The sequence below is a fragment of the Monomorium pharaonis genome, unplaced genomic scaffold (assembly GCF_013373865.1).
Source record: "Monomorium pharaonis isolate MP-MQ-018 unplaced genomic scaffold, ASM1337386v2 scaffold_91, whole genome shotgun sequence".
Taxonomy (NCBI): domain Eukaryota; kingdom Metazoa; phylum Arthropoda; class Insecta; order Hymenoptera; family Formicidae; genus Monomorium; species Monomorium pharaonis.
In genome coordinates this window covers 876-27,135 of record NW_023416070.1, presented here as the reverse complement: position 1 = coordinate 27,135, position 26,260 = coordinate 876, and the positions used below count along the sequence as shown (strand labels likewise).

At 31.1% G+C, this 26,260-nt stretch overlaps 4 protein-coding genes across 7 annotated transcripts; 1 reads left to right on the top strand and 3 right to left on the bottom strand.

The window, feature by feature from the left end:
• Positions 1-5,211: 5,211 nt before the first annotated feature.
• Positions 5,212-7,285, bottom strand: LOC118648845 (UDP-glycosyltransferase UGT5-like). The gene is made up of 3 exons (XM_036295305.1): positions 7,240-7,285; positions 5,880-6,111; positions 5,212-5,611 (listed from the first exon to the last, which is right to left on the bottom strand). The coding sequence occupies exons 1-3, from the start codon at positions 7,283-7,285 to the stop codon at positions 5,320-5,322; spliced, it is 570 nt and encodes a 189-aa protein (XP_036151198.1). The 3' UTR covers positions 5,212-5,319.
• Positions 7,286-7,419: 134 nt separating this feature from the next.
• LOC105831537 lies at positions 7,420-10,665 on the bottom strand. Its single transcript, XM_036295298.1, has 4 exons — positions 10,531-10,665; positions 10,058-10,159; positions 9,817-9,960; positions 7,420-9,661 (listed from the first exon to the last, which is right to left on the bottom strand). Exons 1-4 carry the CDS (start codon positions 10,648-10,650, stop codon positions 7,736-7,738), a joined length of 2,292 nt encoding a protein of 763 aa, XP_036151191.1. The 5' UTR covers positions 10,651-10,665; the 3' UTR covers positions 7,420-7,735.
• LOC105831536 (cylicin-1) lies at positions 10,338-17,297 on the top strand. 4 transcript variants are annotated; one of them, XM_036295301.1, is made up of 7 exons: positions 10,338-10,461; positions 13,184-13,353; positions 13,453-13,539; positions 13,619-13,805; positions 13,892-14,379; positions 14,867-15,089; positions 17,084-17,297. In XM_036295301.1, the coding sequence occupies exons 2-7, from the start codon at positions 13,195-13,197 to the stop codon at positions 17,182-17,184; spliced, it is 1,245 nt and encodes a 414-aa protein (XP_036151194.1). In that variant the 5' UTR covers positions 10,338-10,461; positions 13,184-13,194; the 3' UTR covers positions 17,185-17,297. The 4 variants fall into 4 exon arrangements, with proteins under 4 accessions (XP_036151194.1, XP_036151192.1, XP_036151195.1 ...); XM_036295299.1 differs by lacking the exon at positions 10,338-10,461 and adding an exon at positions 11,268-11,609; XM_036295302.1 differs by lacking the exon at positions 10,338-10,461 and adding an exon at positions 12,576-12,631.
• Positions 17,298-22,288: 4,991 nt separating this feature from the next.
• Positions 22,289-25,920, bottom strand: LOC118648843 (UDP-glycosyltransferase UGT5-like). Its single transcript, XM_036295297.1, has 3 exons — positions 25,852-25,920; positions 23,987-24,400; positions 22,289-23,421 (listed from the first exon to the last, which is right to left on the bottom strand). The coding sequence occupies exons 1-3, from the start codon at positions 25,918-25,920 to the stop codon at positions 23,200-23,202; spliced, it is 705 nt and encodes a 234-aa protein (XP_036151190.1). The 3' UTR covers positions 22,289-23,199.
• Between the last annotated feature and the right edge of the window lie 340 nt (positions 25,921-26,260).

The following is a 26,260-nucleotide window of genomic DNA, read 5'->3' as shown; positions in this document are numbered from 1 at the left end:
TAAAAACGTTTTCAATTAATTTTATCAGATTAATAAATATTAATTTGTAAATTTGACTATAATTTTTTTAAACCGGCATAAGTTTGTATTTAAATAATACATTTATATTTTAAAAAAATTATACAAATATACAATTAAATTATCTAATTACTAAATTATTAAATTCATAATTATTCATAATTATTCTATTTTAACTTAAAAAAATACTAATAATACTTAAATATATAACACTTAATATTGTGTAATTAGAACTAAGATTGCTTAGAAAAAAGATTAACTTTGTGAACTGTTTATAATTGCACATCCAGATACAAATTATATTAATAAAAAAAGCATTCTGAAAAAAAGTTTTGTATCCTTTGTATAAAGTCTAATTTATAAACTGATATTAATACGTGTAATTCATTTTTGGAAAAAAATTTCCAAATCTATGAAAGAAATATATACAAAATCGTATTAATGATATGTATGAATGACTTTGAACTATCGACCCAAATAATTTAATTCTTCGATTTATTCTCATTTATTAATTTCTTTAATAACAGAAAGAAAATATTATTAATAAAATAAAATAAAATTTTAATAAAAATATTTTTAAAATATCGGCAATAGTTCCGAAAACGTCCAATCTCCAATTTAGTTCAAACTTTGAAAATAGGTTTCTTTTACAAAAAAAACATATTTTTTTAAATATTGATCAGTAAGAAATCTATAATTTTTAATTTTTATTATTAATGTAGAAAAAATTAAATTGCACAATCATTATTTTCAATCTTAATTTCCAAAATATATATATTTTATATCATTTAATAATACTTGAAATGGATCTCTTTCCATTCTTTTCACTCTATACCGACTTAAATATTCACACATGATCTATTAGTATTTTCTCTAATGCCATCTCTATTTAAACAAGCTTGTAAAGCGCGTAAAGCACCACAATAACTCAATAGTTTGTGTGTAAGCTCCACTTTCCGGATCCACAAAATTCTTTAAGTGATTGACAGTTTTATGTATGTAACCATATTTCCTTAAATCCCTGTATCCCTTCCAACAATCAGTATGAATTTCTGTACCTACATACTTTGGTATCAATAATAAAAGATCTTATCTTTAACTCGTTTATTTTCGGTACACATTTCCAAACAAAGTTGTCTCTGCGCTCTATCATACCTGAATAAATGTGTAAATAATTTTAACATTAAAATAAGAATTTAATATAAACACACAATCCAGCACAATCTTAGAAACTAATATTTTAAATATGTATTTTCTATTACAACTAAAAAAGCATACCAAATATTCACAATCCTTATTCACGAAAACGTCTTTTTGAAATTTCCTCCGAGTACTCAAGCAGCATTTTTCGGTTAACTTTCCGACTATGGACTACTTTCCTACTAATCACAACGCGTTGTAAGTAGTCCAAGAAAGTTAGAAAATGTAACTTTAATTAAAAAAATAATACTAACGTTTTTTGGACGTTGTCTTATGTTAAAATTACGACGTGCCTTTTTTATCACTTTTCCGACGTCAAATATGAAACGGTTTAAGTTTTATTATCTGACGTTAAGGTATTTAACGTTCGCCTGACGTTATACCCAAATAGCACTGAATGTTCCAAGGAAGTCCATTTTAAATTTAATTCAGATCCGCATGTCCATGGACATAAAATGGACATTCACAGAATATCTATTATTGAAATTAAAACGGATGTTCTATTCAGAACGTCCTATGCTCGATATCTGATTTATGTCCGCACTTGGATCTTACTTTTATATAATTTATCTTTATTATTTGTATTATGTAATCTAAAATAAATATTGTAAATTATATATATATATATATATATTATTTACAATATTTCTAGTTAACATTAATTTATAAATAATAATAAATTATATTATTTTTAATTTTCAAAAGGTTTATTTTAATTGTTCTACTTTTAGATATAATATGAAATATGTAATATGAAATAATACGTATTATTTTTTTATTTATTATTAACATTATTAATTATTTGTACTTTTTTAAATGTTTGTTATAATATATTATTGTTTCTTTTTCGTTCTTTATTGTTTCGTTTTTTATTTTCATTTCTTTTTTTTTCTTTTCGGTTTTTTTTTCTTTTTTTGACCAAAAGAGAGATACAGCAATTGGTCTGAGTCAAGCGCTGTCTCTGACCTAGTTTACACCGAGCACTTGGTACGCGTATCAAATAGTAAATAACTAGTGAATGTGTTTAATCATTGGCTGATCAGCTTTTTACTACTTGATACGCGTACCAAGTGCTCGGTGTAAATTAGGGCTTTGTCTAACCAATAGCATAATGGGCGCTAGACAGAGAAAGAAATTGACCCGAACCATGTCTCTTCTTTGTCTTTCTGCCGGACACTTTTCAAGAGCTTTTTGCAGGAAATGCGCAGTCCATGCTTTATGTCGATGATTTTTACAAAATTTGGATTAACCCACTATTGCAGCAAGCTCTTTAATTGAAAAAGGCTCAAAAGAAATAATCAAACGATATTAGGTTCAAAATTTGGTTTATTTCGGACTTTCTATGAATGTCCGAAATTGTGACAAACGTATATCCCATGGACGTCCATCGAATGTCCGACGGATCTTATTTGGACTCTTAATGGACGTCCAAATGTTTAGAAGCGGATATCCATTGGACATACAATAGATGTCCTTGTGCTATCTAGGTATTCTGCACCACACTTTTCGAGCGACTTTAATACGTAATTCCCAACGTTAAGTTTGATATAGTGTGGAATGCCGACTTCGTCATTTTCATTCCTCAAAGAGGAAGATAAATAATCCACCATTTTTTAGTATATTTAGATTAATATTTTTTAACGCATTTTATTAACAATTTAAAGGATTTAAATAATACGTGTTAAAGTTAAATTTGACAATATGTCTATTTTAAAAGTAATTTTGATAAAAAAAAATAAAAATCTACATTTTGAAATTTCAGTTATTTAATAAAATATTTAGTAAATTGGAATATTTTAGAAGGGATTCGTCTAATTTCGACTTATCATTTCCACATTTATCAATAAAGTTGGTTTTGTTATAAATTTTCAGTGCTGGGTTCGTGTATTTGTGGCAAAATTACAATAGCATCAAAGACTACGCAACTACATTTTTTCTCCAAAGCCATTATTACACCAATGCCGTTATATGGTTTGAATAGAAGCACGAAAACTACAACTAAAATATTACGAGTTGTAAAAAAATGACCTCAGGTCTAGCAGAATGTACAAAAGCAAAGTTTACAAAAATTACTTACACCAACGTTAAAACTGGTGAAAAAAATGTAACCTCAATTTAACTTATATAAGTCGGCTCCCAACGTTGGTATAACTTAAATTTAATTCCCCAAAAGAGGGTCTAAACGACGTAGCGAAAACGTTGGATACCAACGTTAAGTGTGTTTATCTTAACGTTGGGTGGACGTCAAAATGCTGCTTGGATAATTTTACACTCATTAATTTCTACAATTATTCCAGGAGCACCGATTAGTCTTTTCGTTTTGTATTGTCTATCAAGAGCTATGGTACAAACTTTTCTGCAGAACGAAAATCTGTCTGCAATTGTTTCACGAAAAATCGTCTCATTATCAATGAGACTACATTCGTATTTTGTTTGCTCAAAAGAAAATCGCCATACAAAAGCAAATGTTATTAATATGCAACTCTCATGACTAATGTGACAGTGTTCGAACCATGTATTGTGTGCTGCTGTTATGGAATGGTCATATTTTCCAGATTTGAAACACCGAAAAGAACCTAAATTACCTCTTGTTTTGACATAAACCTTTTTTTTCTCATGTATGTAGTATTTGATGTATTGAAACGCGTTGCTGTAAATATGCATAACACTTTAAATTTAGTAGATAAACTTTGAGAATATATGTATAAAGACGAGAGAGAGAGAGAGGAGAGAGAGAGAGAGAGAGAAAGAGAGAGAGAGAGAGAGAGAGAGAGAGAGAGAGAGAGAGAGAGAGAGATAAAAAGAATTGTGTTGCAATTTGCGTAATTTCATAATTTTTTTGCATCTAAAATTCGGATAAAAAATTGTGAATTTACGCAATTGCAATAAATTTTTTTCTTATTTTTCTTAAATATATATATATATATGATATACATGGAACGTGCAACTGTATGTTTTATAGATAAACAATGGATCTCATATGGAGTGCATTTGCTGATACTATGGATATACTATGAATGCTAATTAAGTACATGTGGATATCCAATGGACATTCAATATCCATGAACATATATATATAGTGTATATACATTGTTTATTTTTGTGCTATTTGGGTTACGGCGTATATTAAGTTTTGCGTGAATTTACCTTCGATCTTAACTTTGTGTATGCTTACTACGTGTACATGATGACCATTACGAAGCAATTCTTTAATCAAATTCACTGCCCAAATATGATGACTAGTTAACGGAATAGGTTCCAGCAATAAAATCGACAATGGCTTCGACGTTGTTACAAAACCCATTAAAATACAAAAACAAGATGAAACAATAAAATAAAATAACTTAACATTGTTACGAAAAGCCTCTCGCATTGTCTTTCAATCAGATCCTAGGGCCAAATATATTGGTACATCTAATATAGTACCCTCCTCTTCTCATTTCAAGATAATAGTATAATATTGTTTCAACAGAATGGCAAAATGACACATTGACATTTTCTCGATTTACTTAAATAATTATTATTTAAAAAGTTAAATAATTATTATTAAAAAATGCAAAAAATGCACAAATATTGTGTACATAATACTCAGTATCTATTCATGCCTTACTACTGTCATTAAAAACAAAAACGTTTGCATGCAAAAGATCATTTAATTAATGTGGATCATTATGTAATATATAAAAACAAAATCATTCTTATTTACAGAAATTGTAATAATTTATTATGGTATCGAAAACAGAATCTTTACTAGCAAATTTAGCAAAAATATTTAAGTGATATAAAATATAATTAAATAATTAATAAGTTTGATATGTAGAAATGCAATTAAGTTATGGAAACAATCAATAAACGAGCTAGTTAAAACATAAAAAAAGACAAATTAAAAAAAATATTTTTTATAAAATTACATGCTAATATGTATTTTTTTATTATAATATCTCTTATAATTGTTTTCTAAAAGAGAAAGAAAGAAAGGGATATATAACATTTGTACAATTAATATTATATTTTCTAAATTTGTTCATTAATTTTCATTTTTTAGATTAATTAATATGAATAGCCGTAATTACATCCAAAATCTGTTAATATTTAATTCGCTTATGCCTGTTTGCTTTTACGCAATTTTAATGCGTATATTTGATTACAAAAAAAACTAATCAGTATTTTTATTACAAAGAATATAGTTAATAATATTATACTAAAATTAAGAAATAAAAATGCATAAACGTCGATCAGATTTTGTTCCACCCAACTCTGAGATCTAAGAGGTGTTGCTAAGCTTCCATTTGGATGACGAACAGAGTATTCGATACCCCAAACTGCTAAATCTAATGGCGGTACTGGCCGATCTCGGAATTCACTAGATAATTGTTTTATGTTTTTCATATAACTGCAACAAAAATGTTTTATTATTAATAATATAATACAAACTTACACATAACTAAAGAAATAGCTATACATGACAAAACAAAACAAAATTCAAATTTCAAAAATTAATCATTTTATAGATAATTATTTTAAACCAATAGATAATTATCTTAGACCCTTTTAAACCAATTATTTACCGTATTAGTTTACACAATTTTTTAAATAATTATACTATTAATTTAGTGCTTAAATAATAATTATAATATTAAAACGTAATCGAAGTATAATACCTTTCATTGTAAAGTATTTCTTCAACTGCGTCTAATATAGTTTGCATAGACAAAGTGTTAAAATCCAGATACACGGCAATGCCTTTAGATAATAATATTTGTGTATTGGATTTTTGATCCATGAAGAAAGGCATTACAATTATCGGTACACCATGCCATATGGCTTCGTGCGTACTGAGAAGACCACCATGCGTCCAAATTGTTCTTATATTTTTATGAGCTAAATATAAAAATTTATTATACTATAAAATTTTAATTTCTAGCCATTATAATATCATATAAATTTTATATTAATGTAAACATTTTATTAATTGTAAATATCCTAATTAACATAACAAAATAATATTTTTCAGTCAACAACTTTGTCACAAGTAAATTATTAAAAATCTTTGTTTTAATAAAAAGCTTTTTTATTATAAACAAACAGATTAAAAGTAAAAGACCAATTTCAATTTTTTATCTATAATTAAAAGCTAAAGTTAGCTTAGATAGAAAAAACTGTAAGCAAAAACAAAATTATGCTGGGGGTCTCGTCCGGATGGACTTTTAACTATGTAGTAGTGCATCCCTGCACGTCGTATCAACAGAATTTTAAAAATACAAATAAAAAAGCGTCCTAAGGGCCTACTCCCCTTACGAAAAATACACCGAAATTTTGGGTGTTAATCGTCAATTTGGGTGTTAATTGAAGGTTTATCATCAATTATGGTGTTATTTCGAGTGTTACCCTGAAATAGTTGAGTGTAACCTTCATTTTTGGTATTATTTTCGGTGTTACTGTCAAATAAATGAGCGTCGGTTGGATGTAACCGTCAACTTGGATATGATTTTTGGTATCACCCTCAAATAGTTGGGTGTAACCTTCATTTTTGCTGTCACCGTCAAATAATTAAATGTCAGTTGAGTGTGACCGTTAACCTGGATGTTATTTTTACCCTCAAAAATATTATGATTCAGTGTCGTGCGGTTTTGGATGTGACCGTCAACAACATATATTTTGCCGCTTATTTTTTACGTAGTGATTATTGTATTTTAATTATACATATATTGAGCTCAATCTTTTTATTTGTGTCGATTAAATAAATTATAAAATTATATCATTATATATATATATATATATATATATATATATATATATAAAATCTTTAAAATTAATATATTGTACATATATAATAATAAACAAACAAAAATACAGGTTATTTATTTTTATCGTTATATACTGTCTTGTGGGTTATAAATTGAAAAATAAATCAGATAAATATGTATTCTATATTTTAATAAAACAATCATGAAAAATGTCTATTAGAATTCAGAATATATAAGACTATCAAAACAAACGTTAAACTCAAATTAGAGAAACCAAAAGCAAGAGCAAGTACACCATATGGCGAATATAACAGTCCCATTATGTTTGTATAACGAATATTTATTATATTTAAATTTTATACATTTTATATATTTGTTTTGGATATTGTAAATAAAAGTTTATTTAACAAATATATAATAGTATTAAAATATGATAAATTAAAATATCAAATACTACTAATAAACTTATTTATTTTTTAACATTTAATCAGTTTCTACTCTATTAACGATAGGTATTATGTAATGCTTATCATTTTTATAAGGAATTATAATACATTTTCGTGCAATATCTGTAGGGTAGCATGCTACAATGACATCTGTCAATTGTGCTGTACATGAGTAACTAGTAGATGATACATCTCCAGTTTCACATAAAATCTCTCTAGTGAGTCGATAGGATTTTCCAATAATAACGTATTTTTGTATATTATTAATGCCAGCCACAATTGAAATACGCAATATATGTTTAATTCTTATAAAATTACCATTAATCAGTTTAACAACATATTATTACGCTTATACATTCTAAAATAATCGCACGTATGATAAAGAATGTTTTTATAAATAAATCGTTGGAAACTGCAGACATTATCACACTCAATGTTCTGATTCATCAATCTTTGAATTGCAGTGATCTTAATTAAATCTAAATGGATTGCTTTCCCCGCTCCGAAAATACGTAAATGTCCATCGTATGATACACTTTTATTATTATTTAATTTCATTTTTCCAACCAAACGATTATATAATTTTTTACCCTCTACACTACAATTTATTTTTTTAAAAGCAATACAATCCTTAATTTGTTGCAATCGCAGGTAAGAATTGCATACTTGCGGTATTACAAATTGAGAATTATAAATCATATTTCGAAGAATATGATTGTAGCTTTCAAATGGAAAAGCGGACCATGCCCAAATGGCGCCAAACAATTTTACACTTTTTGGTATGTGAAGTAGCAAGTGCACATTAAATTTCATATGTGCTTTTCCATACAACGTTTCTACTTGAAATACAAACTTTCTTAATGCTTTTTCGGCATCTTTAAAATCTGTTTCAGATATTTCATCTGATAAAAATTTATGCATACTAAAAACAAGCAGTGACCAATGTTTAAAGTAGATATTGGGCAGCAAATCTTGTAAGCATGGTAACGAGTAATACATTAATATATTTTTCCACTCTGATGCTTTATATAATTTCATATTTTCAAGTGTGCGAGGTGTCCGAGTTAATTCACAAGGAGGGTAAATATTTAGCAATCGATCGTTAAAAATCAATTTTTTTGAACCTATATACCATGTGCACTGGTTATATTTAGAATCAAACCACATAAAGAAAAAATATTTGACAACTCCAAGTAATACTGCATGCATGTATTCAGGAGGAAATGAAGTTGCAATATTAAAGGTTGGCAATAACATCAATAATGAGACTCCCTTAACTCCATTAATAGAAATATTTTGTACAACAGCCTGCTCAGCATCTCTATGATGTTGTTCTCTCGTTCTTGCAATACCTTCATTTCCACAGTAAACACGTGCATAGCCATTTCCCACTTTAACGTGCTGCCCTGGATGCAAACAAAGTGAACATCCAAATTTTCCATTAAATTGAGTTATATTCTGTAAAGAACATCTGGCTACAGAATCCACTGGAGAAATAATTGCATGTACTTTAATATTTACAGCTTCATTCAAATTAGGTGGCAAACAGTTAATTCCATGTTCATGTAAATCTCGTAACTCATTAACAAATGGTTTTAAAAAAATATCCATTACAGGTTTTGTAGATCCATACCATAAACCAGCAAGCAGAATATTATCTTTACGAAGCCGATAGGGAAGTTCATTAATTGCTATTAAAATGGGGCACATTGATCCTTTTGATGACTTAAAAGTATTAACGCCGTCAGCATTCCATTGTAAGCTTATATCAAAATCAGATATAACTTTATTTTTAATCATCGATCGATACACTTTCCCACTTGTGACATCTGATAATAAACTATTATCATTGTAAGATCTTTGTAATTTATGGAAGACACTACTCGACAGTAACTGCCGCAATTGTTCTTTAATTGGAATGTATACAAAAAAATTTCCATTTCGTTTAAGAACTGATTTTACATTACGACAATAACAATTTGGACAATCTATACTTTGTCTTTCTTCAAAGTCTATTAAAGAAATACATTCTGCACAATAATAACATGTAACAAGTTGTGGGATATCGCGAAAATTTTTTAAAAATAGATACTTTGAAGGATTCAATGGTTCAGGGAGATGACAATTAATTAAGTCTATTAGGTCTTCTAATGCAGTTCCATTTACTCCATGCCGAATTACGTAACTCATTACGAGTAGATCGCTTTCTTCCTTCGTTAAAGGGCAATTTGGATAAATTGATCTTCTGGCCTGGTAACATAATACAAGATATTATTAACATAATATAAGATATTATATATTTAATTTGTAAGGTATTTTCTATTCAAGGTTTATATTTGTTTAAATGTTGAAAATAGGTAAATATTTGATAATTTTCTTTCCAATATGCAGTCAAAATTACGAACCTCGTCTTCTATTATTGGTTCTGGACCATTATCATTTGGCTGTTCAATAGATTCTGCCACGTTAACATATTCAACAATTGCTTCATGATTGACATCTTCATCAACATCATAATCATCGTCAGTATCAATATCATTTGAGGAAGTCTGTATACAATAAAATATAATATACTAATATATGTAATAAGTTATATAAATATATATAAATTTTAGAGTTAATATTATAATGGTAATATATGCTCACCTCTCCATAACTAAGATCTTCATATAAATAATCAACTTCTGCCATTTCATGGCGCTCAATCTCTTCATGCATTTCGACATTCTCCTCCGCATTATTTTCTGCCTATAAAATTATTTCAACATAAGTTTACTGCAATTCATTATAACATACAAAAAGCAAAAGAATTAAACTAATTAAAAATCAATTTGACATGCATTTTAATAAATTTTCTATGGATCGTATATTTTTAAAACAAAGCCATATTATTTGAAATTATGAAAATAAGATACATCAATTTTAGTGAAGTAATAATTTCACTTGCATTTTGGTGGAGTTTGTGAACGAAGAAAATTCTAAAAGAATTATTAAAAAATCACAAGAGAAAGATTGGATCTCAGCAGCAGTAAAAATACATGCATTTGGAGGTTAATATTCATTAAATACTATTAGTCATATTTTTTCATTGATTCTTTTATTTCTCAAATTGTTCATACCTGATTATTTAGAGCAGCGATCCCTTGAAGTTCTCTTTGGCGACGCGAATAGATTGTTGTTGCTGGCATTATTTTCCTTCGATTTTGAAGGTACTCTTTATATGGTCCACGACAATGCATATTTTTCACAATAAAACACGTGTTTAATTTTTACAATGCACTACTATATATGGCACACACTGTCTTCGTAAACCAGCTATTTTTCAGTTGCATTATTTTAAGCACATATAACATAAAATATTATCTTTCTTTATGTCATAACTATATTCCGGGCGACACGAGATAATATAAGATCATACGAAAACTCGTCCATTTTGCGCAAGTCTGTCTGTCTCTGCTTCTTCTTTGCCTTTTGAATTACTGTCCCTTCAGGGACAAGGTATACCACGCTTTCCTGTCTTTGCTTATGGACTGCATGGAAAGCCATGGGCTACGTTCCGTTTCACGCATGATACATTATTCATCTTTGTTGTTTGTCTAATATTAAACGAGAATAAATGATACATCATGCGCATCATGCGTAAAATGAAACGCAGCCACTCGTCCGCCCTTGCGGTTCGCGCGCTATCCCCTATATTCTTTTGCCGCCCGATGTTATATTAGCCGTTGCTAAGCAACGAGCCGCCATATTAGCGAGCTCGCGCATTTCTTATGTGTATTTATACACGCACACACTGGCACCCATGGCACACTGGCACCACAGTGCACGTGGCTGGTACACTGACTTTTCTCACCATACAATATTTTATGCTGGCGGATGCCTTTTCGCATTGTGTCTTTTATCAATGTAGTACGTACTATAATTTGTGAGCTCGTGATAGTTTTAGAAATGAACAACGATTATTGCATTTTGGTGGAGTTTGTGAACGAAGAAAATTCTATAGCCGTCGGATACAGAGATTGGTTGATAACCAAATTCGACGACCAATGTTTACAAAATGCCATTGACGAACAAACCATTGTTCAAATACGGTGGCCTTTATGCGAAATAAAAAGTGCATTGTCCATGAAAAGGATTATTAAGAAACTACAAGAGAAAGATTGGCTCTCAGCAGCAGTAAAAATACATGCATTTGGAGGTTAATATTTATTAAATACTATTAGTCATATTTTTTCATTGATTTTTTATTTCTCAAAAAGATAATATGTTAAAAAATAGAAAATAAAAAGAAGATTAAGAAATTAAAAGCTTTAGAAGAAAATTTTTTTTTTAATTTCGATGGAGACTTGTAGAAAAATTGTTCATACATATAACATAACATATATATTACAGCCCTTATTCATAGTTGATTCTTATATATTTAAGACCATCTTGAGTATATAACTGTATCTTAAAAGATGTCATCAACTAATCACAGAGTCATATTAGCAAATGAAACTTTTCACGTTTCCACCCTAAGGAAAAAGTTACATGATTGCTGCCTTGAAATATATAAAATTTGATTAAAATGTTTAATTCATAGGCCTGTTCTTTGTCGCTGCATTGCTGGACTAGTGCAATAAGTTAAAATAAGACGAATATATTTTTTCTCATTCTAAGAGTATATTCACACAACTTGCATAAGCGCATAAGCATATACATAAGAAAATAAACCAATTGAATTTCTTATGCATATGCTTATGCGCTTATGCAAGTTTGTGTGGATATACCATAACTTATTGTACCAGTGCAGAAGTGCAGCGACAAAGAACAGACTCGACTTCTTGAATTCATTCGCAAGAAAAACGTATTCGCAAATTCTGTTCTTGCAGAAAAGTTGGAACCTTATTGGCTATCGTATGACTTTTAACCAATAAACTTGCACTTTTCTGTTGGAGTAGGTATTTGCGCATACGTTTCTCTTGTGAATAAATTTAAGAATTGAGCCCCAGGGGCTCGATTCTTGAAGTCATTCGCAAGAGAAACGTATACGCAAATACTCGCTCTAACAGAAAGTTGTAAGTTTATTGGTTAATAGCCATACGATAGCCAATAAATTTCCAACTTTTCTGTAAGATCAGAATTTGCGAATACGTTTCTCTTGCGAATGAATTCAAGAATAGAGCCCCTGGCCTTATGTCTCATTGATTTGTCCCGATATGAGTATACGTTTAAACAATTGTGTGTATTTGATGATTTCTTTTCAATGGTCGATATTCACAGTCGAATCTTATTTCAAAACCATCTTAAACATAAATGCCTTAAGATACGGCTCTGTGATTGGTTGATGACATTTTAAGATAATACTCTTAAGACAGTTTAAATATAAAAATAATTAACTATAATTACTGACCAAATATTTTATCTTAATCAAACAAATGTTTCTTTTTTTTTATCGCGAGGCTGTTGCACAGATCTGCTCTGGTATAATAATTAATTTGACTGCGCAGCTGTATTGATTATTGTAAACCAGCAATAAGTCTTGCATTAAAAAAAATCATCCAATGTTCACATAGATTTGGGGCAAAAGTTTTTATTTCTCAATCTGATATAAATTTATCTCATTTATTATATTGTTACTAAATTTAAAATTCATTTTTTTTTAATCTGTACTTATTGAATCAGTAGACATAAATTAGACGTTTTTGACAATTAATAAAAAAATTTTTAATATTTATTGATGAAAAGTTTTCTTGCAATTAGTAAATATATAATGCACATTCTTTTTTTCAGAGTGGACAGTTATGCACAAACAACTTGCCGACCTAGAAAAATATAATATTGCAAATCCATGTAAAGAAGATCGTAAAAAAGTTATGAAAAAATCTTTTAGCGATAGTGATTATGATAACTCTGATCAGGAAAATAAAGTTACGAAGAATAAGAAAAGGATGGACACTAAAGTACTTATTTGAATTTTATTTTCGTAATCATTACATGTAAAATATATTTTTTTATTATTTGAAGTTACTTTTAATTAAAGTTATTTAAATATTTTCTAGGATAACTTACGTTGTATGTCCTCTAAGATTAAGCAACAAGATATTCTATCTCAACTAAAGACTACTGATGTCAATTTAAAGGATGATGTATGTGAATATTGTGAATATATTTTATTATCGTCATTTTTTCAATTATTTATAAAACTATATCAATTTATATTTTCAGTCATTCAGTTTGCTGGATGAAAGTGATGAAACATCTTTCACTGATGACAGTTGCGAATCTAAAAGTAAAAAGAATATATATTTGTTAAACCTACAGGAAAAAATAAAAAGCTTACGAAAACAAAATAAACAACTCCAGAATGAGGTTAAAGCGTTGAAAGACAAAACATCCATTACATTAGAAAATAGTAATTTAATTGTTATTAAACATTTAATTTATATAACAAAACTTTATATTAATTTCAATTACTATATTGCAAAAGTACTGTTTCAGAAATGGAAAACTTGGATAAAATGGTGGATAAATTAGCTATTAAAATACAAAACGCTAATAAGTGTGTCGCAGAGCTAAACAAAAACATACCCGCAAAAGTTTTCCAGAAGCAGCAGTTATATCCAAGCGTGACACATATAAAAAATGAAGATACATTTCAAAACGAGCAAATACAATATGATGATTTTATTCCTGTTATAAATGCAGTCATGGAGCATGATGAGGCTAATGATATCGAAGAAGAACTCGTAATGGATGTGCTAACAGATTTTAAAAAAGTAAAAGGAGTGAAACAATGCGATAAAATGCATAACAAATTTGAAAGAGATGTAAAGAAAAATACATCTGAACCTAAAATAAATGATAGGTTAACAAATTTTAAAGAAGTAAAAGAACTGAAGCAATGCGATAAAATGCATGATAAATTAGAAAGAGATATGAAGAAAGATACAGCTGAATCTAAAATAATTGAAAAAATTAACGACAACGTACGTATATATTTTATCTTATCTATTTTACATTTCATTTTGTGGTTATGTGCAACTAAAAATAAACAAAGTTATACTAATGTGCTTCTCATTTTTCCCATAGGAAAAAATTATGCAAAGATTACTGCACAAAAAATTGCATATTTTTGTGCATGAATGTTTGCAGTTTTTACAGATTTTTATACAAAGTTTTTGTCTTCAGAATTTTTCTGCAGAATATTTTGCAGAATTTTATGTAATGTTTTCTGAAGTTTTTGCTTTCAGAAAAAATTACATAAAATTCTGCAAAATTTTCTGCAGAAAAATTCTGAAGGCAAAACCTTTGTACAAAAATCTGTAAAAACTGCAGAAATTCATGCACAAAAATATGCAATTTTTTGTGCAGTAATTGTTGCATAATTTTTTCCTACGGGTTACTAAATCACAGTAATGTAAATTTACTCATAAATTTTAATTTTCTATTTAATATAATAATTTTTTGTTATAGAAGATAGTCTCAATCGGTCGAGGTGTCACCATTTCTCAATCTATGATGCAGAACATAAGAACAAGTGACATTGGAAAAATGACTTGCGATTTAATGTCTTGTATTTTTACAAACAAGGAGATGGCTTCTTCATCCAGAACGGGGAAAAAAAATAATAAGGTTAAATCTGAAGAAAATAGTAATAAAAAACCTTTGGACTGCAATAAGTTGCTTGCAATTAAAGGTAACAATTGCAATATTTAAAATATATTGATATATTAAATATATTAAGAAAAACTCATGAGAGCCAACATTGGATGTTTGCCTGTGCAATAATTTTTATTATAACAGTCTCCTGGCTAAGGTATTATTTTCCGCATTAATTTATTTACAGTATTTTCTAGGAATTTGGAGAAGGAAAATCTTGTAGATGCTTGTAGCATCAAAAATTATTACATTGCTTGACAATTTAATTTATATAGCAAGATTTCGGCTTAATTCATATTACCTTAATTTATTTGGCATAGTTTACATGGGCTTGGAGACTGTTACAATAAAAATTATTGTACATGCGAGCATCCAGTATTGGTTCTTATCAGGCTTTTTCTTAATATATTTATGATTTAATTCATAGCCTTCCTGCATAAAATATCAGATTGAAAAAAATTTTAAAAATATTGACATTTTGTTAAAAAGCAACATTCAGAAGAATTCAGAAGATATTCAAAATATATTCAATTGAATATCTTTTAAATATCTTTTGAATTTCTTGCATTCAATCGCAATAAGAAGTATTCAAATAAATGCGAATCTTTGTATTAAAAAAGATTACTTTGCATTAAAACAGATACACTTCTTCTGCTAATTGTTATCGGATTCAGAGACAGACAAAATTTCATGGTTCTATTCTCAATATTGCACTGAAACGTATTATCCACGATTCAATCCGAAATTTTTGCAAAGCAGAATTCACGATGAAATCTTGTGAATGCGAAACACTATTTTTGAATAAGACATTTTATGCAGGGCTGCTATTTGATTTAATATTTATATAGGCTAACTGTGGCAAACTAATATCTTTGAAAAACTATAGATTCTTAAACAACATGAGGAAGTAAAAAATAACAAAAATTACGTAAACTTAAATAAATTGTAATATAAGTATTTTTTAATCAGAAAGTCATAAATAAATATTAAATTACATATGCGACAAATGTTTCTTTGGTAAAATTCTATGAAACACTAAAAAATGAACATTTATTTTAGAAGGTAGCACCATAATTAGGAAATATAGAAAAGATTGATAGAAATTCATAACATGTAAAAATAATTTTAATATACTTATTACAGTTCCCAGAAAATCTGGTCTTTTTTTGAATGATTACTCGATCGAATGTAATTTGTTTAACATAATTATGATACACTTTTTACCATTTATTACTTCGGCACACGATACAATTTTTCATGCTAGATTGCATACGAGGAATCCTAATATGTGTCCTGATTGGCTCAGATGATTATGTCACCAATCGTAAGCCAATGAGGATACGTAGTAAGACGCCTCGTATGTGATCTAGCATGAAAAATCATATCGTGTGCCGAAGGCTTTCCTTTGGTGAACACTTCTAAAATGTTAATCAATCGATAAATAGATACATATGTTTCATAATTCTATCAAATAAATTCTATATTTTTTTAAATGTACAGAGAATAGTAAAAGATAAGCAGGAAATATTAATAAACAAAGAAATTTTAAAATTATCTTATTATATACATTTGTAAACAGTGTACAAAAAACTTTAAAAAATGAATTGAATATATCTAAATTCTTCTAAAAAATTAATTTGAAATTGTCATACTTCTGCCGAAAATCTTTGTTTTTTTCCTAATTCTTCAGAAAAAAAACCGAGAAAAACACTTTCCATTGAATGTTAACATGAAAAAAAGTTTCTTTTTTAAAACTATTTTATGACTTGATATCAAAATTTAGAAAAATTATAAATGACAAAAGAATTTGATAGAGTTAACTTTCTTAGTTTATTAAAAAAGATCTTGAAAATTCTAATAATAAAAAACGTAATAAAAACAAAAGAGTTTTTGGAAACCATGAGAATTTAAGCTATAAATTTAATTTATTTTGATTTTTTCGAGTTTTTCAAGGAATATTTTTTCCACCAGGGTGTTATTGTTTTCAATTTGTTTATATTATTCACGTAATTGGTATAATGAATGTTACAGATTACGTACTCAGCCAATTTAAAAATACACCAAATGGAGAAAAGTTATTCAACACTACTGTTTCGAACAAATGTAAGAATGTTGCTCGGAACTACAAATGAATTGATGCTTTCATTAATATAAGTATTAATTATACTCTAAAATACCGTATTTTTTAGTTTAATCATTTTTGTAAGATCTGTCCATAGGAAAAAATTATACAAAAATTACTGCATAAAAAACCATATTTTTATGCATTAATTTCTGCAGTTTTTACAGATTTTTGTACAAAATTTTCGCTTTCACAATTTTGTACAAAAATTTGTAAAAACTGCAGAAATTTATGCACAAAAATATGCAATTTTTTATGCAGTAATTTTTGCATAATTTTTTCCTACGGGTTACTTTGTGTTACTTTTTTATATAAGATTATTTGTGATATGGAATCAAAACGGTATATTTCTATGCAATAAAAGATTAATATTATAACATATTAAAATATAAGATTAATATTATAACTTTATATAATATAAAAGATTAATATTATAACATTAAAATATAAAAGATTAATATTATAACATTATAAATATGTGTATAATAAGTTATATAATAATTATACATATATAAAAAAAGGTATGTTATGTTTATATTATTTTAATAAAATTTTAATATAATAAATTATTGAAAAACCAAAATTATTGTAGTTTTCTAAATTACATAGATATAATAGTGCATTTTATGTGAAAAATATATAATTGTGTTTAAATTTATAGTATATATAGTATTCATTCTGCCATCTTCATTTTTTTAAACAACATACGTACACGTTGGATGTATTTAAACAGTATATTAAATAATAATAATTCCCTACAGCTTTATTTACACACATATTTTCCGAAATTTATCATTATAGTCATTCAATTTTATCGATATATGACAGCTAGCTTACGCCCAGAATCAAACAATTTTTTTTATTCAAGCTTATTTATTACAATTATACAGTCATACTTATTTCAGAGTCATTCTTCGTTTGAGCAGGTTTTCTTAAAAGTTTATTTGGACGTGACTCTATTTCCTTACCTTCATTTGGGAATTACACTGATTTGAAGGTCACTCCCATTTATTTGGGTACCTTCATTTGACCCCCATTTTGGGGTTACCTTCATTTGACCCCCATTTGAGGGTTTCTTTTGAGGTTAATCCTCATTTCAGTGTTGACCACCAATTGATGATCCGAATTTACACCGATCTTTTGAGGATTCTTTTGAGGATATTTTTACACTCAAAATTGAGCGTTTTTTTCGTAAGGGTCCAATCCGTGCGCTCCTTAGATACACGCGCGTCCATAGATACGCGTACGTCCGCCATAATTCTTCATTATTTTTCTGTTCGTCGATCAACACACATCGACACGTCAGTCTTTTCGTTTCTATTTGCTAAAGTTATTCCTTTTCTGAGACTCATTATGGGTAAGTCCTCGCGGAGATACCGTTCTAGATCTCCTAGAGTTACAAACGGCACAAGCGTAGTTCTCCTCGGGATTCTTCAGGCGATGGAAGAAGATCGCGTAATCCGGAGAATATCGAATCGCATTCCTAAGAAGCCTCTATTTCAGTTTCTCTGGATTGTATCCTGGAGCTCCTAGCAGATCAAGGAAATCGGATCGCTGCGATCGAGGCGAATTCGTATGTTCCCGCGGTGTCACTGTCTGATGCTCCGGCGGATACTCCTCCCCCTCCTTCTCAAGGTCAGCGTCCAGCGGCGACATCATGGTGTCGCAAAAAGATCCCAGAGCCTGTAGAGATCGCAGCTGAGCTGTCTCAGGCCCCTGTTTCTGTCCCGTTGCAGCCCCAGCCGGAAAAGGCTGCGTTGTTGCAAACGATTGCCTCTGTGCTGCAAACGGAAGGTAAGCGCTTACATGAGGTCTCGGACGGTTCCTATGAACCGGGGCGTCGTACCAGGTGCGTTCCCTTGTCAACCCTTTTTGTTGGTCCATCCACAAATTGGCATAGAGGGAACGATTCCGATCGAGTCCTCGATAGCGTTTATTTATTACACCTTCCTTCTTCCGCTTTGCTCGTGACACCGTTCACAATGGTTTTCCGGACTCTCTGAGGACTCATTTACTTTCCGAGCACGAGGTTAAGGGCGATCTTTCGATTCGGGCCCTCCTAAAATTAATAAAGTTTTACTACCTATCTTGAAGATTTCAGCATCCGCTTTGAAGCGAGACGAAGCCCAGGCTTCGCATCATTCTCAGCTTGCGGCGGCTTTGAATGCGCTCGGCTTAAGAATTTCGTCGTTGATGTCAGAGAAGATAGACCAGGAAGAAGGAAGGAAGGCCCTTCTACATGTTGCTGAAGGAATCCACTTACTTGCTGACCTTCAGATCTTTCTGGGCAAAATACGGCAGACTCGGCCCCGATTGACGAGTAGCTCTTCGGTTGCTCTTTTTCAGAGGAAATCAAGGAGGCCAAGGCCTAGGAGAAGGTTGCCAGGGAGCCCCAAGCCCAAATCCCTCTTCAGCAAAGCAGCCTCTCACCAACTTCGAGTACAGCCACAACCCAAGTCTATTTTGACTCCGGGAAACTCGCCAGAACAATCCTCCACCTCGACGGAGTGAGGCTCGGCAGTCGAGAGACAGTTCTTGGAGATCAGCTTTTCGCTCCCGCCATCGTCGTTAAATGGTGACACTGGCCGGTAAGCTACTGAATTTTGTTCATGCCTAGGAACGTATTACTTCGATTCCTGAAGTTCTCAACGCCGACGAGGCTATAACATTCCCTTCTCTTCTCCACCATCAATACGTCCGTTTTCTTAACAAACCAAGCTTTATCTTTTCAATCAAAGCCCATTGCAACGCGGAAATCCAGCGTCTCATCAATAAAGGTGCCATTGCTCAAGTGGAGCTATCGGAGGATCAATTTCTGTCTTCTTTTTTCTTAATTGAAAAAGCTTCAGAAGGGATGCGCTTTATTTTAAATTTAAAAGATTTAAATTTTTATATTTCCCCGCCCTATATTTAGTTGGAAGATTGGCGTACGGTTGTTCGTCTCATGCTGCCGGGATCGCAGATGGCCTCCCTCAACCTTGAAGACCCTTATTTTTTGGTCTCGATCCACCCGGAGCACAGAAAATTTTTACGTTTTCAATGGAGGGGGAAAAACTTTTAAATTTTCAGTTTTACCTTTTGGACTCGCTACGGCTCCTTATATCTTCTCTAAGCTACTTCGTCTTTTTGTGGATTTCTTTCAAGCCCAAGGTCACGAGTCAGGCCTCTACCTGGATGATTTTCTCTTACTTGTTTCTTGCAATGCAGCCTGTCCTCTTAATGTCCAGGCTCACATCATTAATTTTCTCTCTGGGCTTTACTATCAATTTCCGCAAATCGAAGCTCGAACCTTTGCATGAGCGAAAGTACCTGGGCTTCATCTTTAACTCTACTCAGCAGTCGGTTGCCATTCCAGAGCAACGTTGTCGTAATCGTTACTCTCTCGTGTCCAGCTTATCGAAAAAATCTTTTTTGAAACAAAAAAACTTTTCGTTTTAAGACTTCGCGAGTATGATTGGCTCTCTTGTGTTTGTTTGTCCAGCAGTTGAGTACGGCCTTCTTTATTCTAAGGGCTCCGGCAGACGAGCGCGATTTCCGTCGCGCGCGACGCGCGATATCCAATGGGCGTACAGAGATGAGCGGAAAGGCGGTCGCTCATTGGACATCGCGCGTCGCGCGCGACAGAATCGCGCTGGTCTGCTGGAGCCATAAGACCTTTGAGAAAGAAAAATAGCAGTATCTAGTGGATATTTATGTAAATATCCACTGGATATTCTATAGATGTCAACTGGATATTGATCTACATATCCTATGGATATTTATTAGATTGCATATTGCGGACATCTGGATATTTATAGCATGTCTAATGGATATTTCCTATATTCCATAATGGATATCCCTAATATCTGTCGAGGATATCCATTAGATATGTAATACATATTATGTTCTGTGTGGGTGCCTTGGAAATTTTTTCAGATGCGTCTTTCACCGAGTGGAGTGCTTCATGTCTATAGATGGTGATCTGAAGAAGATAGTCATCTTCATATTAACGTTCTCGAATTAAAGACAGTTTTTTATGCTCTCAAGTCCTTTGCGTCCGCATGCAGACACTATGACTTCTGAGGCTCGATAACACACGACTGTTTTATCGCATATCAATCGTTTTGGTGCTGTTAAATTTCCTCTCCTTTCGTCGAAAGGTGAGGAAATTTCTTTTCTTGCAAAGAATATCTGGCAGTGGTACGAGGAGAGAAATATCTTTCTTTTTGCATCCTATATATCCTCGTCAGAGAGTGTTGTCGCGAATAGCGAATCTCAGTGTTTGGATACAAATACCGAATGGCCTTTGTCAGAATTAGCTTTCAATAAAGTTTTTCAACATTTTAGCCCTTTCAAAATCGGCCTTATTGCTTTCATGATAAATGCCAAATTCGACACTTGCGTTTCCTGGCTCCCAGACCCCGGATCTTTTGCAGTCGACGCTTTTACTTTTTCTTGAAAAGGTTTTTTCTTTTACGCCTCCCCTCATTTCATCTTGCTTTCCAAAGTGTTACGCAAAATTTTTGATGACAATGCTGTAAGTGTTGTTATTGTGCCATAGCACAATATTGGCCTTCGCAACCCTAGTTCCCTCTTTTCCAGCGTATATTAATTGAAAAATCTCTAATATTCTCTCCGTTTAATAATCTTCGCTTCGCCCCTCTTAGGTCCTAACATCCAGCAGCAAACTTTCTTTCCCTGGCGGCAGGGAATTTATCCGGCAATAAATTTAAGTAGTACCGGCTCATATTCCTTTCTTAATACTTTGAGATCCGCGGTATCTTTAGTTTTCGCAAATGAGATTAGCGATCACCCTTAGTACAACGCTTCTGCAAGGGAGCGGGTGTTTTTAAAACCCCCGCATTCTAAATATGATTTTATATGGGACCCAGCACCAGTAATCGCTAAGCTAGGTTCTTGGTTCCCTCACCAGATCCTTCCTCTGGATTTTATTACGGAAAAGCTCGTGTTGCTGCTTACGTTATGCTCTGGCCAGCGTTGTCATTCGTTGGCCGCGATCAAGGTCTGTCAAATATCTCTGAACTTTGTTAAAAAATTTTTATTTGTGTAATGGATCGTTTAAAAACTTCGGTACCGGGTCGCCCTCAACCCTTATTTTCTTTTTCGTGTTTTTCGGGTCATGATAACTTATATTTAGTGGCGCTCATTTCAGATTGTCTGGACCGTACTGCGAGCTTGCGGCCGGAAGATTATGATTTGTCTATTGCTTTAAAACAACCTTTTGGACCGGTGAGAAGCCAGACTATAGGTCTTTGGATTCGGAGAGTTCTCGCGGTCTGTGGGATAGACGGCTCTTTTACGGCGCATAGCATCCGCCACGCGTCTACATCCCTTGCAGCCAAACAAGGAGCTCCTGTGGACCTTATATTATAAAGAGGGCCGCAAACTGGTCAGGGGAGTCGCATTTATTTGCTAATTTTTATAATCGTCAATTGTAGATTCTGACGCATTCGCTCCATTTCATTTGCAAGTACCTCCTCTGCATAGTCCTTAACTAGACAATTTTTTCTTTCTTCTCGGAATTTTTTTTTTCTCGTTTAAAAAAAAGCAGACGTGTCTTTACTTCCGTTACTGCGGCCAGTTAATTTGCGCTTTGAACATCTACATAGTTAAAAGTCCATCCGGACGAGACCCTAGACATAATTTACGGATTAAACAAACTCACCGAGTGAAATTCGATCGTAATTATGCTGGGGGTCTCGTCCGGATGGACTTTCCCACCTTGGTTCCTGCTTAGCTTTCACCTGTTCCCACCCAATTTTTCGAGTTTACGACTTACTGGCCTTTATTGGTTTTGAACTATCAAACTTCACTCTGTGAGTTCGTTTAATCCGTAAATTACTGAATATATGTGACACAGTTCAAAATATTATTTAAAAAGTTTTAAACTTTTACAGATTGCTGTATCATTGTATTTAATTATTTCTAAATTATCTCAAATTTTAACATAATTTTCTTATTAATTTAAAAGTTGTTTAATTTTTTGGTCACTCTCAATTCTTATGTAAAGAATCAAAGGATATACTTAAACTTTGCTTTGTGGCATCCATTTCACAATCATTGTATTGTTCGGTATTTGAAATGGCACTTCAATCTCCAATTTCCATAGTACTCGTTGCTTCAATTTCGATAAAGCCTGCATAACGGCCTTGATTTTGTCTAACCCAATAGTTTTCCATTTTACATTTGTTCCTAAATATATTACGATAGCTCCATTGTTTGCTCCATCAAGAAATACACGTATATCCTGCAAAATAATAATAAAATGAACATTCGATACGTATGAATAATCAATAATATATAAAAATATGTATTTTATAGTTAAAACATCTAAGTAACTGTCGTAACCAGTCGTAAATAATAGATTTTCAAGTAGATGTCTAATTGTAAGTAGAAAGTAATCATCAAATTTATTTAAATAAAACTTATACATTTCTTATAAGTCATCGTTAAAAATTAAATCCTATTGTATTGTCTTTCTTATTTGAATAATATATACTGTGTAAAATTTATCTTCTACTTGAAATGTTCTCATAATGTGTGATTAATTAATAATTTATTAATAAATAAAAATTATAATATTTTTTATTTAATTGCTCTATTTATTTAATTATGTATCTTAGTTTAAAAAGGAAAGGTAAGTTCTCTGAAATCTTTGGATATAGATAATTCATAATTCGGTCTAGGCTTCCATTTCATTCCATTTCTGAGAAATTCCGTTTTCTTAGAATATACAATTTTTTCTTTGCTAAAATATTTTTACACTTATTAATTTTTGCTAGTTCTTAAATAAAAAAAACAGTTTCTCTTACCTCGGGAAGCGATTCAACTACCTCACCAGAAATTGGTTGTACGGCCTGGACATTCAATCCTGCAATTTCCATAGTGTTTGGTGGTAAGGGAATTCCAGACGAAAATGCAGCATGAGTATTAAGTAATAAAATATTAATTCTGTCTATTTCTATTTCATGTAATGATCTGATCGCGTGACCTACAAATTTCTCAGCAAACTGTTGAAGAGTTGGAAAATAATAGTAATGTCGTAAGACATCACTTGAAATGTAATATAAAACATTCCATGTTCTTTGCCATAAATTTACGGGTTTTATCATGCTTGTTAGAAATGGTCGAACAGACGGATAATTTGGACCACCAATGTAATCTTTGAGCCATGGTGCAGGGCCAAACGGAACATATCCTACTACAGGTGGTTTACCTTTAGCAATCTGAAAAACAATTCCCAGAGAACATTATGACGTCTTAAAGACGTCTAAAAGACGTCTTATATTTCTATAAGACGTCTTATAAAACTATCAGAAAGACGTCTTTTAGACGTCTTTAAGACGTCTTATGACCCGATTTAAGACGTTTTTAAGACGTCTCAAAGACGTCTAATTTTTTTTATTTATGACGTTTTTGAGACGTCTTATATAAAAATTATTTTAGACATCCCTGGCGAAAAAATTTCTACAAAATTCTAAAAAACTACAAAAATTTACAAAAGTGTTCCAATTCTGGCATTTTTTTGTAGTTTTTACAGAAAAATGCTAAATTTGAAACACACTTTTGTAAATTTTTGTAGTTTTTTAGAATTTTGTAGAAAATTTTCCGCCAAGGATTCCAAAAGCTAGGTTTATTATTTTTATTTTTTATTATTTTAAACAAAATACTTTATATTTATATTTCCTTATTTTTATTTTATTATTAAGATAAGTTTTTTTTATAAATACAAAATTTTATATTATATATTTCAATTTTATTTCATGTTTTTGTGATTGGAAATTACAGAATTTTACAGAGATACTGGATTCAGTCACATATTTTACAGCAACTTAAGCGCAACACTATTATCGTCCGGTTTATTAATTGTCAAAAACTGTTGTCAGAAAGGTTAATTATTTCCAATAACAGCCTACACACGCGATACGTACGAGAGTTAAAAAGTTGTGTTGTATTAACGTATCCACACTCGGCTGCGTTACACAGCAAACTAGGACAAAACGTCCCAACACACACGCGATACGTGCAAGAGTTCAAAAATTGATACGGGATAAGCACGTCGATCGACTTGATCGCATCACACGGCAGATTTGGTTATGTGCGTCATTCGACGTCTTAAAAACGTCTTTCTCAGACGTCGTAAAGACGTCTAAATGGCGTCTCAAAGAATGTCTTAAAAAAGACGTATTTTAGACGTCTTAAGAGAGACGTCTAAATAAGATGATTTTAAGACGTCATAAAGACGTCTTTTGGTAAAGTCTCAAAGACGTCTCTTTTAAGACGTCTTAAAGATGTCTTTTAGACATGCGTGTTGTCTGGGATTCCTACACTGGAAAAAAAGTTTTGTTGTTTTATGAGAAATTTTGGTTGATTCAACCTGTCCGTTTGTTCGAAAATGAACGATACAAATTTTGTAGTTGGAATTACCAGAGGATTCTGGTTAATTCCATTCTGGTTTGAATCTACCAGAATTTCGTGTATAATCTTACCTACAGCGGTTTGTTAGGTTTACAAAACTCTACAAAAATTTCTTGTTACATCGTATTATATTGTTTTATTAGGTTGTTAACACAATTTTTTTGGTTAAAAAACGAGTTTTGAATAGAGTTTTTAAAATAATAACAATATATCTTGGTTTTAAAGTTACACTGCATATAGTTTACATATATTTTACTACCTCTAAAATCTCTATATAGCTGTCGAAATTCCATTCGCGCAGAAGAGAAGACATTTTTTCGTCCGCCATGCCGGTGAACAGAATAATGTAAATACACGATTGTAAGATACACGAAACAAATATAAAAGCTACCTTATGGGTACCGCGTTGATATAGTACTCGCATCGATACCCGCGGTGATTTGCGCGAGATTGGCATGCACCGACTTGCGCTGCGAGAACGAAGGCGCCAGCATTATCGCTATTTTTGTAAATATAACAAGAAGTTTTGTATTATTTTGTAGATTCAACAAGAAGTTTTGTAGATCCAACAAGAAAACTTAATCAAATCCTTATAGTACAGTTAACCAAACGGTGTAGTTATAAGCTGTAAAATCTTGTTATGATAACCAGAAATTCTGTTTCGTTTA

What these genes read in the sequence shown, in the direction of transcription:
- LOC118648845 (XM_036295305.1), bottom strand. Translation starts at nt 7,285, where the DNA reads ATGGGACTGTTATATTCGCCATATGGTGTACTTGCTCTTGCTTTTG. An exon ending in TGTACTTGCTCTTGCTTTTG is followed by an intron (nt 6,112 to 7,239) that starts GTTTCTCTAATT and finishes AGTATAATAAAT; the next exon opens with TTTTATATTTAGCTCATAAA. An exon ending in GAAATACTTTACAATGAAAG is followed by an intron (nt 5,612 to 5,879) that starts GTATTATACTTC and finishes TTTTTGTTGCAG; the next exon opens with TTATATGAAAAACATAAAAC.
- LOC105831537 (XM_036295298.1), bottom strand. Translation starts at nt 10,650, where the DNA reads ATGCATTGTCGTGGACCATATAAAGAGTACCTTCAAAATCGAAGGAAA. An exon ending in AAGATCTTAGTTATGGAGAG is followed by an intron (nt 9,961 to 10,057) that starts GTGAGCATATAT and finishes TATTGTATACAG; the next exon opens with ACTTCCTCAAATGATATTGA. An exon ending in AACCAATAATAGAAGACGAG is followed by an intron (nt 9,662 to 9,816) that starts GTTCGTAATTTT and finishes TTATGTTACCAG; the next exon opens with GCCAGAAGATCAATTTATCC.
- LOC105831536 (XM_036295299.1), top strand. Translation starts at nt 11,288, where the DNA reads ATGCCTTTTCGCATTGTGTCTTTTATCAATGTAGTACGTACTATAATT. An exon ending in ATGTCAATTTAAAGGATGAT is followed by an intron (nt 13,540 to 13,618) that starts GTATGTGAATAT and finishes TTATATTTTCAG; the next exon opens with TCATTCAGTTTGCTGGATGA. An exon ending in ATCCATTACATTAGAAAATA is followed by an intron (nt 13,806 to 13,891) that starts GTAATTTAATTG and finishes GTACTGTTTCAG; the next exon opens with AAATGGAAAACTTGGATAAA.
- LOC118648843 (XM_036295297.1), bottom strand. Translation starts at nt 25,920, where the DNA reads ATGGCGGACGAAAAAATGTCTTCTCTTCTGCGCGAATGGAATTTCGAC. An exon ending in GCTATATAGAGATTTTAGAG is followed by an intron (nt 24,401 to 25,851) that starts GTAGTAAAATAT and finishes ATTGTTTTTCAG; the next exon opens with ATTGCTAAAGGTAAACCACC. An exon ending in TAGTTGAATCGCTTCCCGAG is followed by an intron (nt 23,422 to 23,986) that starts GTAAGAGAAACT and finishes ATTATTTTGCAG; the next exon opens with GATATACGTGTATTTCTTGA.